The 13,432-nt window shown below is 43.3% G+C and overlaps 1 protein-coding gene across 2 annotated transcripts; it reads left to right on the top strand.

Moving 5' to 3' along the window:
- The first annotated feature begins 11,045 nt into the window (after positions 1–11,045).
- Positions 11,046–12,591, top strand: C2CD4B (C2 calcium dependent domain containing 4B). Of its 2 annotated transcripts, XM_077126650.1 has the most exons (2): positions 11,046–11,204; positions 11,393–12,591. In XM_077126650.1, the coding sequence occupies exon 2, from the start codon at positions 11,432–11,434 to the stop codon at positions 12,563–12,565; it is 1,134 nt and encodes a 377-aa protein (XP_076982765.1). In that variant the 5' UTR covers positions 11,046–11,204; positions 11,393–11,431; the 3' UTR covers positions 12,566–12,591. The 2 variants fall into 2 exon arrangements, with proteins under 2 accessions (XP_076982765.1, XP_076982764.1); XM_077126649.1 differs by having other exon boundaries at positions 11,046–12,591.
- Positions 12,592–13,432: the final 841 nt, after the last annotated feature.

Genomic DNA, 13,432 nt, shown 5'->3' with positions numbered 1-13,432 from the left:
TGAAGAAGAACCACAAGGTAGTGGGACTTGCCCTGGCAGTCATCATGCCTTGCTCTAAAATTCTCGCCTTGGCATGATCTAACATTGGCCATATCACCAACAGAGAACCCAGAAACAGACCCACGTATATGGTGGAATGTGGTACATGAAAAACTATTATTTTGATGGATGGAAATGAATGGTTTCTCCAATGAATAGTGCTGGGGCAACTGGTTATCCATACAGAGGAAAAAATAGGCAAAAACAATATTCTACAATGTACCATACTCCAAAATTAATTCCAAGTGATAGATTAAAGGCCTAAATGTGAAAAGTCAAAACTGTTAAAACATGAGAAGAAAATATAGAAAAATACCTTTAAACCTTGGGACAGACATTATTTCTTAAGCAGGATAACAAAGGAAAAGATTGATTATACCTAATTATATTAGAATTTAAAACTTTTATTTCTCAAAAGACATAAAAAATATGAAAAGCAAGTCACAGGCAGATTATGTTTACAAATAACTAACAAGGAGTATTCATCTTTTGTATGTATAAAAGAAGACAACCCAATGGAAATTTAAAAAGCAAAAGTCTTAACAAATTTTATAGAAGAAGCCCAAATGATGAATTAGCATATACAAAATTATTCAATCTCAAGAGTAAATAAGAAAAATGCTAATTAAACTGATTTGCCTGGCAGGCAATGGTAGCTCAGTAGCAGAGTTCTCGCCTGCCGTGCTAGAGACCTGGGTTGGATTCCCAGTGCCTGCCCATGCAAAACAAACAAACAAACAAAAAAAACCTTATTCCGCTTCTTGAAATATATCCAAGAAAACTTTTGCACAGGTACACAAGAAGATGTGTAAACAAATGATTTTATCAGCATTGGAAAAATTGGAAACAATACGTATTTCCATCAGCAAGAAAATAAATTATATAATGGAATACTATATAACAGTGAGAACGAATGAACTAGAGCTATACTACAAAGATGATTTTACAAACAGAATTTAAAGTGAAAAACTAATCATAGAAGAATATTTACAGTAAATTACAATTTGGTAAAGTTCAAAATAGAATAAATTTTAGGATACATATATATGTAATAAAGCTAAAGAGAACGAGAACAATAAGCATAAAATTGAGGATAGTATTTAACTCTGGGAAAGGAAAGAAATGTTATTGAGGAGGAATCCCCAGGGGGGTTTCATCTGTATTGGACAGTTTCTTTTTTAAGCTGGTAGGTGGGTAAATAGGTGCTCACTATATCATGCTGTATTTTGGCTGGTTTTGCATGTGCAGAAGGAGTTTAGCCAAGTTAAGTGACAGTCCTCCAGACTGCCAAGTCTGCCCACAACTTCTGACACCAACCTCAAGTTTAGGGTTTTCCTAAAACCACCCTCAGTTTCGATAATTAGCTAGAAAGATACCCAGAACTCAGGAAAGCACTGTATTTATGATGCCTTTATATTTATGATTGCAGTTATTATAATTTGAATGATTAGAATTATGAATGGTACAAATTAGGACCAACTAAAGAAGAGTCACATAGGGCAAAGTCTGGGAGGGGCATAAACTGGAAGCTTCTGGGTGTCTTCTCTCTGTCCATTCCTGGATGGCATTTCCTCCTCCAGGCCACTATTTGTAACCAGGCACAAAGTGCATTGCCAACCGGGGAAGCTCACCCAGGCTTCAGTGTCCAGAGTTTTAAATTTGGTTTTAATTATATAGGCTCAACTGATTGCATCATTGCCCACATGGTTGGAATCAATTTGCAGCAATCAGTCAGTCCCTTCCCTGGAGGTCAGACTGACGTGGTTCAGGTGCCCATGAGTCACCTCTTTAGCATAAGCTATCAGATATGGTCTAAGGGACCCACTATGAAACCAAAGACACTCATTTCACTTGGAAAATTCCAAGGGTTTAGAGGTTACCTCCCATGAACCAGGGACAAAGGCCATACCTCCCTTTGGGCTGAAGCCAAATTCTTTATTTCAGGGCATGTATAAGATTTTCCATAATATAAAGAAACCTAAAACAAGAAAAACCCATGCGAATGAGTTGTAGATAGTATGGATAGAGAGAAACAAAAATAAATCTTCATCAGGAATGTAACTTTGGCCAACATTATAGTGTCACTATGGGGAGGAGAATCCTTTCTTAACAATTGGGTTGCTGGGGATGCAAGGGTAGTTCAGTGGTAGAATTCTTGCCTGCCATGCAGGAGACTCAGGTTCAATTCCCAGCCCATGCACATCCCCCCCCGAAACAAACAAACAAAAACTAACAAACAAAAATTCAACAAATAGTGCTGCAATAAGAATGAAATGTGACTCCGCCATACAGCATACAAAAAAAAAAAAAAAAAATTGGGGTTGCTGTTCTTAGAGAAAGGACATACTTAAATAAGTGACCAAGCAGTTAGGGATCTGACCAGAATAGCTTTGATTCTCAACCTTAAATGAGTTTAAAATTTGTTTGAGAAAACAATATACATGATACATTAAAAAAAGAAAAGAGAAAGCCAAAACAGTTAAATAGCAGTGCTAGATTGTGTCTAATTTCAGCAAACATATGGTTGTCTATTATGTGTTGGCCCTGTGCAGGTCCTGGGGTATGGAAATGAAGCATAAAGTCTCTTCCTTCAAAGAGTTCAGTGTAAGAGTCAGACAGATAAGGGAATAAGTTGCTTACTATGTGAGAAATACTTTAACAGCAGAGGACACAGTCCAGCCTGTAGAGGTCAAGAAAGGTCTTGAGAAGGAGTTGATGTTTGAACTGAGTTTTAAAGAACAAATAGGACTTATGAAAGCAGATGGGAGGTGGGTTCTCCCAGCAGAGGGAACAGCATAAGGAAAGGCATGATATTTAGTGCTTTAGGGAACAGCCAGCACTGTGACTGAAGACAGCAGGATAAAGCAGGTAAAGCAGGAGATGAGGCTAGAGGCATAGGAGGGGAGGGGCCAGATCTTGAGGGTTCTTGGACCCCAGCAAAGGAGTTTGGCCTTTGTCCTGAAGTTGATGGGATAACATAGATGGCTATGAAGTGGGGGAGTGACCTGATCAGGTCTGTGTTTCAGTTCCTTCTGGTAGCAGTGGGAGGGAACAGGCTGAAGGAAGGTGACAGTGGAGGCTGACTTCACACAGCACCAAAAGACGTGCACAAAGAGATGTGAAGTGACCCTGCATCATGCAGATTGAATATATCACTAGGGAAGGTGGACATTGTCAGAAAAGAAACTGCAGCAAACACTCCATGTAACAGCTTCATTTCAGGGCATTTCAAGCAGAAGAGAGTAACTAGAAGGAGATGATACACAAAGACTTGCCTACAACTCTGTGAGTCACTTCACACTTCGTCACGACAATTTGCTGAGTTGCTCTAAGAAACTAACTTTCAATATATTTTATATATTCCCTGGGTAATAAGCCAGTGAAATAATTGTTTTGGGGGAAAAGCATAAGATTTTGGGACAAGGCCAGGGTCTAAACAATCTCTCAGGCAAGTTCTAGTTGTGTGATTGTGAATGAAACACTTAGTGCCTCTGAGTCTCTAATTCATCATCTGTAAAATGAGTAGAAGATTGATGTAACTGTTGTGAGGATTAAATAAGCTCAGTATTTGTAAAAATGCTTAGAAGTTTTCTCATTCCCAACATCAAAGGAAAAAAGCTTAATGAGCTAAAGACTTTTAGAAGATGGCCACAAATTAGACAAGTCAGTTGTCTGAAAAGATAAAGATAGGAAGTCCCAGAGTCCAGACACACCCCAGAGTCCAGACACATTAAATAAATGGCGATTTATTTGATTAGTCTTGATTCTCATCTGTTAACTCAATAAACATTTAATTATATTAATATTAAGCAATCTGCAATTTGCTATGGCTCTTCTCTTGCGGCTAAGGAACAAGTTTTTCTTGTACAGTTTTTTTACACAGTTTTCAAAAGCTGTTTTTCAAAAGATATACTTTCATAGTTGATTTAATGTGCTGTAGGAAACGAAATAGTTTTGAAAGTTTATCATGGGCAACCTAATCCAAATAAACTATTTTAGTAGTAATAACCAGAATTTACTAAGCCCTGCTATGTCCTTTCTGTACCCTATCTGTAATCCTCACAAAATGCAGGTAATAGCTATGGTTACTCTCATTTAATAGATGAGATCGTTCTCTGGGAGGGTTTTACTAAATTGGCCAAGGCCACACATGTAAAAAATGGCAGAGCCAAGATTGTGAACCTAAGTTTGAGAGACTCCGAAATTTGCTGCACTCTCCATTTTCACTCTGAAGGAAGATCACAGAAAAAGGGTCCCTGACCAAGACCAGGGCAATTGGATATGGCCCTGTACCAGTGGACATTCGGGCTGGTTCTTCAGTGGCTTTCTGAAGCCAGTGGAAAGAGAGGTTCTCCTGTAGGACTTCTCACCATCCCAGGCCTTCACATTTGCCCTCCCCATTCCAGGGGTGTAGATATGGACACTTCGTGACCTTCTTCAAGGTTCTTTACTCGGTCTTTAACCTTTTTCCTGGTCAGGCTGTAGTGGTTGATAAATTGCCTGTGTTTTTGTTACATAAATCACTTAGAATCCCTTTTTAAGCAATGGTGTAAATGAAGAGAATGAATACACTTCCTAGGAGAACAAGGATTCTGCTTATAATCGTATAGCACTAATATAACTAGTAGTTTTCTGCTTATGACAATCTAATGCTTTAATATATCAGGGTCTAGTTTAATCAGTAAGGTGTAAGTTTCAAGTCAAGGCCTTTGAACAAGGTCTCTTTTTCTTTTATCTGGTCTATCATGGTTTGGTACTGGAGTTCTTTATAAGAAGATGAAAGGTAGAATGAACAGAAGCTCAGAAAGAAAGCCATGGATGGAGCAGTTGGAAGCTGAAAGCAGTAAAACCTGGGAGAAAATGACCAGCAAACATTGACCTGTGCCTTGCCATCTGACAGAGTAGTCCAGCATTACCAGGTCGCCTGCTGTTACCTTGATTTGGACATTTTTATGGCCTCAGAACTGTAAACTTGTAAACTAGCAAATCCCCATTGTTAAAAGCCAGCCCATTTCAGCAGCCTTAGTGAACTAAAACAGATTTTGGTACCTGAAGAATGGGGTGCTACGACTGCAAATTCCAAATATGCTGAAACAACTTTATAAATGGATAAGGGACAGATTCTGGAAGAACTTGAGAAGCTTGATAGAAAAGGGCTAGATTGCTGCAAAGAGATAATTGGTAGAAATATGGATGCTTAAGGTTCTTCTGAGGAGGTCTTAGAAATGATGGATATGTCACTGCCAACTGGAAGAAAGGAGATTCTTGTTTTAAAGTGGCAGAGAACCTGATAAAGTTGAGTACTGATGTCGGATGGAAGACAAAATTTGAATGTGACAAGCTTGGATGTTTAGCAGAGGAGGTATCCAAATTAAATATGAAAAGTGCAGCCTGGCTTCTCCTTGTAGCTTTTAACAAAATGAAAAAGAAAAGACAGAGAAGCTGAGAGAGAACCTCAGAAACAGAGAGGAAGCTGCTGAAACCAGAAGCTGGAAGCAGTGAAAGCTGGGAGAGAAGGGAGATACTAGCAGACGTTGCCATGTGTCTTGCCATTTGACAGAAGACTCCCAGATGGCTGGTAGCTGGTGTTCAGGTGGAATGCATCACTTGTTGATGTCTTGATTTGGACATTTTCTTGGAATCAGAACTGTAAACTTGTCAGTTGATAAATTCCTGTTGTAAAAGCCAACTCATTTCTGGTATGTTGCATTTCTGCAACTTTAGCAAACTAAACTATGGTCCCATAGAGATGGGAGAAATAGCTTTGAGGGGAGTACTGTAGGAAAGTGGTTATATGCACACAAGATAATGAGATAGGTGGATCTAGGTTTGAGTCCAGCTGTATCCTTACAAGATGTGAGAGTTGGGTAATGTTGATTCTCTGGGAGCCTCAGTTTTTGTATCTTTAAAAGAAGGTTACTATTCCATCTTCTTAATGACTTAAGTATTAAATGAGATAAAGTATATGAAGCATTCAACATGATTTCTATCCAGTACATAGTGAGTGTTCAGTAAATGCTAATGTTACTAATGGGATAGTTCCCTTGTAATAATAATTTTTGAAGCTTTGAATACAAAACAGTAATGCACCTTATATAGTCATAAGGCACAAAATAATGAAACAGCTGAAGCTGTTTTCCACTGAGGTGTTTTTCACTTTTTCCTAAAGTGATTTAGGAATCAGGAAGGAATCCAGATCTCTAACTGTGTGTACAGTACTCCGCTATGGGTTTAAATTAATGAATGGCTGGATTGTGTCCCTGGGTAAATAGTTTAATTTCCCTGTATCTTACTATCCCTTTTGTAGAATATTGATTCATGGAAAAATAATGGTATGAAAAAGCCCTCTAGATACTGTATTTATAGCCATGCTTTTGTTGTTCTGTGACCATGGAAGTGCTTGTAAGTGCAAGCACTCAAATCCACGACTTACTTTCACTGTCATTAACCCACTGATGAAATTTCTTTGGGTTAATCTCACAAAAAGCCCTTGGGAGAGTGAAAGCCATTTTCAATGAAGTTTAATTTGAAGTGAGTTGGCACCAGCTGCAGGACATAATGCAGGTGTCTGCTGCTTTAGGAAAGACCATTTGTCATCACACCTTCAGATTACCTAGATGAACCACAGGAAAATGAGCCAGAGACCTGAGGGATGCCTCAGCCTACAGACTGGCTTCAGCAGGAATGGCTATGGCTCCTTGGGCCCAGTCACTGCCTATTAAATCATACTTGCCCCATCTAAGGAGCACATAGTATGGAACAGTGATCAGTTCAGGATAAAAGCATTTATTATTAATCCATGGAAAACATTAATTCTCCTCACCTGAAAAGATTATAATAATAGCGCCTATTCCAAAGCAAAGATGACGGAAAATAGCTAATTGTAGACTGAGTTGTTTTAAAAATTAACTTCCTGGGTGTAATGTGCTATACAGGTCTCAATGCTGGACACACAATAGACAGTGAATTATACTGAGCTGAGTGGGTGGCCGGAGGAAGAAGGGAGGGATGGGAAAGAGGAAAAGAGGAAGGAAGAAATGAAAGAAGAGAGAATAAATGAGCAAAAAAGACCAGAATTTAGAATATGTGGATTATGTCCTTGATGACTCATAATTTGAATGACCCTTAATCTGAGGATCAGTTTTTCATCTGGAAAATAGAAACATTGTCTACCTCACTGGTTTGTTTTGAGAAACAAATAATAGAATAATAGAGAATTATGTGGTTGAAAGCACCTGACACTCATAAGACCTGGATGCTCGATAAGGCTCAACACAATATAATTCAACAGATGTTTACTGAGCACTTACTGTTTGCCTAGCATTGTATCCCCAGGTGCTGGAATTGGATAAGAGGTGAATAAGATAGCCAGGCTTGTCCTTTGGATATGGCAGCTGGGATGGAGGCAGACCTAGGGTCTGGATCTTAGGACTTCTATCTTATTTTACATATATTCATAACAGATTCCCAAACTCCACTCTGGTTTAGCTGCCCCAGCTCTGCCTTCAAAAAACTCAGTCTAGGGGGCAACAAAACTATAAACCAAGACACCCAAAGCAGTGTGCAAAATGCAACAGTGGTGATACCTAAAGCATGGAAGGAATGAGGAGATATTGATAGACTCTAGTTGGAGAGCTAAGTAAAGGTTCCTAAAGGGGATGATGTCTGGGCTGAATTATGGAAAATGAGAGTTCCTACAAAGAGAAAAAGCAGAGAAAGGGCATTTCAGATAACAAGAAGCAAAGCATGCAAAGTAGGACTTCCGGAGAACATGGCGGCTTAGTAAGACGCGCGGGTCTTAGTTCCTCCTCCAGAAAAGCAACTAAAGAAACAGAAACAATACGAAACAGCTCCCGGAGCCACGACAGAGACCAAAAAGACAGCGTACCCCATTCTGGAATGGCTGAATGGGCAGGGAGAATCCGCTGTGGTGAGATACCTGAGGGGAGCATGTTTTCCCGGCTGGGGCGGCTGGCGACTGGGGTCCCCTCCACGCACGTGGCTCCCCGGTCTGACTGGGAACGTTGGATAGCAGGGCCCTCCCACCACGCTTGGTGTCTCGGGCCAGCTGGGCAATTTGGACCAGCACTCCCCCAAGCCGCGGCGGCCGGCAACCTCCCCCTCCACACGTGGTTTCCTGGGCCAACTGCGAGATTCAGATTGGCAAGTTAAAGGAGCCACAGCATCTTTTACTGGTGGGCCCCGCAGACAGACGAGCGCCACGAGCGCCACCTACTGGGCAGGAAAAGAAAAACAGAGCCCAGAGATTTCACAGAAAAACCTTTCAACCAGCCGGGTCCCACACCCAGGGAAATCTGATCAAATGCCCAGACACCAGCAGAAAATAATGGATGACGCTCGGAAAATTGAAGATATGACCCAGTCAAAGGAACAAACCAATAGTTCAAATGAGATACAGGAGCTGAGACAACTAATGCTGAATATACGAACAGAAATGGAAAAACTCTTCAAAAACCAAATCAATAAATTGAGGGAGGACATGAAGAAGACATGGGCTGAACAAAAAGAAGAAATAGAAAATCTGAAAAAACAAATCACAGAACTTATGGGAGTGAAGGACAAAGAAGAAAAAATGGAAAAAACAATGGATACCTACAATGGTAGATCTAAAGAGACAGAAGCTATAATTAGTGAACTGGAGGATGGAACATCTGAATTCCAAAAAGAAACAGAAACTATAGAATGGAAAAACTTGAGCAGGGGATCAGGGAACTGAATGACAATATGAAGCGCACAAATATACGTGTTGTGGGTGTCCCAGAAGGAGAAGAGAAGGGAAAAGGAGGAGAAAAACTAATGGAAGAAATTATCACTGAAAATTTCCCAACTCTTATGAAAGACCTAAATTTACAGATCCAAGAAGTGCAGCGCACCCCAAAGAGAATAGACCCAAATAGGCGTTCTCCAAGACACTTACTAGTTAGAATGTCAGAGGTCAAAGAGAAAGAGAGGATCTTGAAAGCAGCAAGAGAAAAACAATTTGTCACATACAAGGGAAACCCAATAAGACTATGTGTAGATTTCTCAGCAGAAACCATGGAAGCTAGAAGACAGTGGGATGATATATTTAAGTTACTAAAAGAGAAAAACTGCCAACCAAGACTTCTATATCCAGCAAAATTGTCCTTCAAAAATGAAGGAGAAATTAAAACATTTATAGACAAAAAGTCACTGAGAGAATTTGTGACCAAGAGACCAGCTCTGCAAGAAATACTAAAGGGAGCACTAGAGTCAGATACGAAAAGACAGAAGAGAGAGGTATGGAGTAAAGTGTAGAAAGAAGGAAAATCAGATACGATATATATAATACAAAAGCCAAAATGGTAGAGGAAAATATTATCCAAACAGTAATAATACTAAAAGTTAATGGACTGAATTTCCCAATCAAAAGACATAGAATGGCAGAATGGATTACGACCCAGCAATACCACTGCTAGGTATCTACTCAAAGGACTTAAGGGCAAAGACACAGACGGACATTTGCACACCAGTGTTTATAGCAGCATTATCTACAATTGCAAAGAGATGGAAACAGCCAAAATGTCCATCAACAGACGAGTGGCTAAACAAACGGTGGCGTATACCTCTGATGGAATATTATGCAGCTTTAAGACAGACTAAACTTATGAAGCATGTAATAACATGGATGGACCTAGAGAACATTATGCTGAGTGAGTCTAGCCAAAAACTAAAGGACAAATACTGTATGGTCCCACTGATGTGAACCGACATTCGAGAATCAGCTTGGAATATATCATTGGTAACAGAGACCAGCAGGAGTTAGAAACAGGGTAAGATAATGGGTAATTGGAGCTGAAGGGATACAGACTGTGCAACAGGACTAGATCCAAAAACTCAAAAATGGACAGCACAATAATACCTAAGTGTAATGTAACTATGTTGGAACACTGAATGAAGCTGCACCTGAAATATAGTTTTTTGTTTGTTTGTTTGTATCTTTTGTTTTTGTTTTTTTTTCCTTTTTTATATATATATTTTTTATTAGTATTATTATTTGAATTCTCTTCTCTATATTAACATTCTATATCTTTTTCTGCTGTTTTGCTAGTTCTTTTCCTAAATCGATGCAAATGTGCTAAGAAATGATGATCATACATCTATGTGATGATACTAAGAATTACTGAGTGCATGTGTAAAATGGAATGATTTCTAAATGTTGTGTTAATTTCTTTTCTTTTTTTTGATTAATAAAAAAATTTAAAAAAGCAAAAGCAAAAAAAATAAAAAAATAAAAAAAAAAAAAAAAGCATGCAAAGTAGGCATTGACAAGCTACAGTTTCTGCCACTAACTAGGTCTACTTCATCCTTATGGAATTTCTTCAAATCCTCTGGGCTTTTCTCATCTTGGGAAATGAAAGGGGATGAAAAGAGGCAACTAGACTTCTGGTAATGTGCTTTCCAACTAGCATCTTTCCATAGTAGAGCAAAAAGTGGCTAACAGTGGAAACATCAAGTGCTGTTTTTAGGGCATGAGCCCTATGACATTCAAGATGGACATGCAGAGCCTGCAGTCATTCAGGAACTTTTGCATATATTAATTCACCCACTTCATCAAAACCGAGGACATCGACTGAGCCAGGCCCTGTGCGCTTAAGGAGGCCACAGTCCAGCAGGAGACACGTGTAAGTCAGTGAGGACATGAATGCCAAGGAAACCATAATGGTCCGCACACGGTGGGTGTATAGAACCGGGCAGGAAAACAGAAACCCCTAGGGGAGTAGGTGACTGGCAGGGTGAAGGGATTTAGCTCCTAGTCAAAGGAACTTCCTGTTTCCTCATCCTGCTTCACCTTTTCCAAGAGGCAGCAATCACTTTCTACTGCCAATTCTTCCTTGGCAGGGCGACTAGGCGCCCTCGCTTCACCGGCACGCTCCCGGGCCTGTGCACAGGTGCATAGTCCAGGGCAGACCAGAGGGTGTCCGCTTCATGGTTCCCGGCGTCGGTGGGAGGAGATGGCGGGAAGGCGGACTGTCCGCTGGCTCCCTGCCAGCTAGGCGGGGCTCCGGCTGCGGGTTATAAGAGAGGAGCACCACTGTCCAGCAGCAGTGCAAGCACGCCGGGCAGGACCGGGAGGCCGAGGGCACTGAGCTTACGAGTGCCTAAGTGACTGAAGAAGAGGAAAGGTCCTATTTCTATTTATTCGTTTATTTTTTTTAAAGTATCAATGAATGGAAGGAGGGTCGGGTTTGTGGGTGCGGGAGAGCTCCTCTCGGTCTGGCACATGATACTGGGCTCCTCGGTCCAAAGAGTCAAGGGGGAGGGGTCCAGCAGTCCCGAGCGTCGAGAACTCAGCAGCCTCTCATCTCTGCAGGAGCGCTTCTTCCCGTTACGCCCGGCCCCCGCTCGGAGCATGGGGCTCCTCGGGAGACTCCGCGCCTCCGCCGTGGGCAGTGCTGTTCCGGAGCCCGCCTACGCCAACGTGCTCACTCCCGACCGCATCCCTAAATTTTGCATCCCACCTCGGATGCCCGCGACCTACACGCCCGAGTCACCGCTCCTGGCCACCACCTTGCCCCGGCGGTGCGCTGCCGAGTCGGACCTGTGGCCCCCCTCCGAGGGCGCCGGCCGCACCGACTGGGACCCACGTTCTCAGGCCGCGCTCTCGTTGCCGCACCTGCCCCGCGTGCGCACCGCCTACGGCTTCTGCGCGCTGCTCGAGAGCCCGCACACCCGCCGCAAGGAGTCACTCTTCCTCGGGGACCCCGGCGCTGCCGTGCTCCTGCGGCCACCCGCTGTCCGTCGCCCGGCCAGTGGCCAAAACTTTGTCCGCGGCGGTGACGTTCCCTGCGCGCCCAAGAGCTGGCAGCGAACCCCCGGCGGAGCTCCGACCGCCACCCCCGCGGCTACCGGCAGTCCCCACCCACCCCGGGACGCCCTCCCCTCGAGGCCCCGCCGCCGCCGCCTCCTGCGCGCCACCGACCGGCTGCTGGGCCGCGCGCTGAGAACCCGGAGGCGTCGCGACCCGGCCGGCTCCCGCTCTGTCTCCGGCGGGGACGGGGACGCAGACGCAGAGCGCGGCGCCTGCTCGGGACCGCCGACCCCGGGCCCCTCTGAATCCCCGCCGCCGCCGCCACTCTTGGTCCCGCGGCCCGAGCGGCTGGAGGCCGAGGGCACCGTGGCTCTGGGTCGCGCCGGCGGCGTCCTGCGCCTGGCCGCCGACTACTGCCCGGGCAGCGGGCGCCTCCGCATCCGGCTGCTGCGCGCGGAGGGCATGGCCGGGGGTGCCGAGGGAGCCCGCGCCCTCGGCTGCCGCCTCAGCTTCGTCCTGCAGTCGCCGGGCGAGACGCGCAAGCGGCGCAGCGCCGTGGTCGGGCGGAGTCGCGACCCGGTGTTCGAGCAGGACTTCTGCTTTGACGGGCTCACGGAGGACGAGGTGCGCCGCATGGCCGTGCGCGTCAAGGCCAAGCACAAGGGCCGCGGCCTGGAGCGAGACCGCGAGCTGGGCCGGGGCGAGCTGCTGCTGGGCTCCCTCCTGCTCCTCTGACGGGACCTTCGGGTGCCTGCAGTCGCTTTGTACAAAATAAATGTATTTATTCGTTTTTCTATTCAGGGTCTTTTTTTATTGATGCTTTAGTTCTTAGCCTGCCTTGATCATTTTATTGGTAGGTAAGAAAAAAACTAATGAATCCCTCCTCTCTTCACAGCACCCCAATCCCTCTTTCTATGCCAACTTTACTTTCAAAGGAAAACAACACAAACTGAATGGGGGTGGAAGGGAGAGGAAATGAGTACACCACATCTACAGTGTTCTTTCCTCTCTTCCTGACTTATATCAGTCCTAACTGATTTTTAGGTCAAAAGAAAAAAAAAAAGGCAAAAGTTATACATTCAAAATCATGCCCCATGCTATTTTTCTATGTACAGCTTTATATATTTTCATATATGTTATTTCATATGATACATGATTATCATATCCTCATCCACAAACACACACACATACATGTATACCCACATTGTTGCTCTAGTAGTGAGAGACCCTGTTCTCTTATAAGGACATCTGGTGGGCAAAGGATTCCTTTATTAAGAAAGAGCATGATTCTTTTGAAAGTGAAGACTTCAAAAATTATTGAGGAAGAGGAATGCAAAGGATAGTGGGGGATCTCCCAATGCCTAGTTATGTGGGGAATAAATATTTCTGGCATCTCTCTCTTCTCAGGAAGGAGCCCTGGGAAATCTTATTTCAGAAGGGAAATTTTTCTACCCTCTGTAAACAACTTGATAGTTTCCATGACATTAACCCCACCTAGCTAAATTACATAGCAGTTAACAGTTTTGCGATAGGATTTTCCAGATGTTGGAAAGTAAATTGTCAGTTTCTTGAACACTGGGTTCTAAGAGAGCATTTCTGATA

This window comes from Tamandua tetradactyla, chromosome 14 (assembly GCF_023851605.1).
Source record: "Tamandua tetradactyla isolate mTamTet1 chromosome 14, mTamTet1.pri, whole genome shotgun sequence".
In the NCBI taxonomy this organism is placed as follows: domain Eukaryota; kingdom Metazoa; phylum Chordata; class Mammalia; order Pilosa; family Myrmecophagidae; genus Tamandua; species Tamandua tetradactyla.
This window is presented reverse-complemented; position numbering and strand designations above follow the sequence as displayed.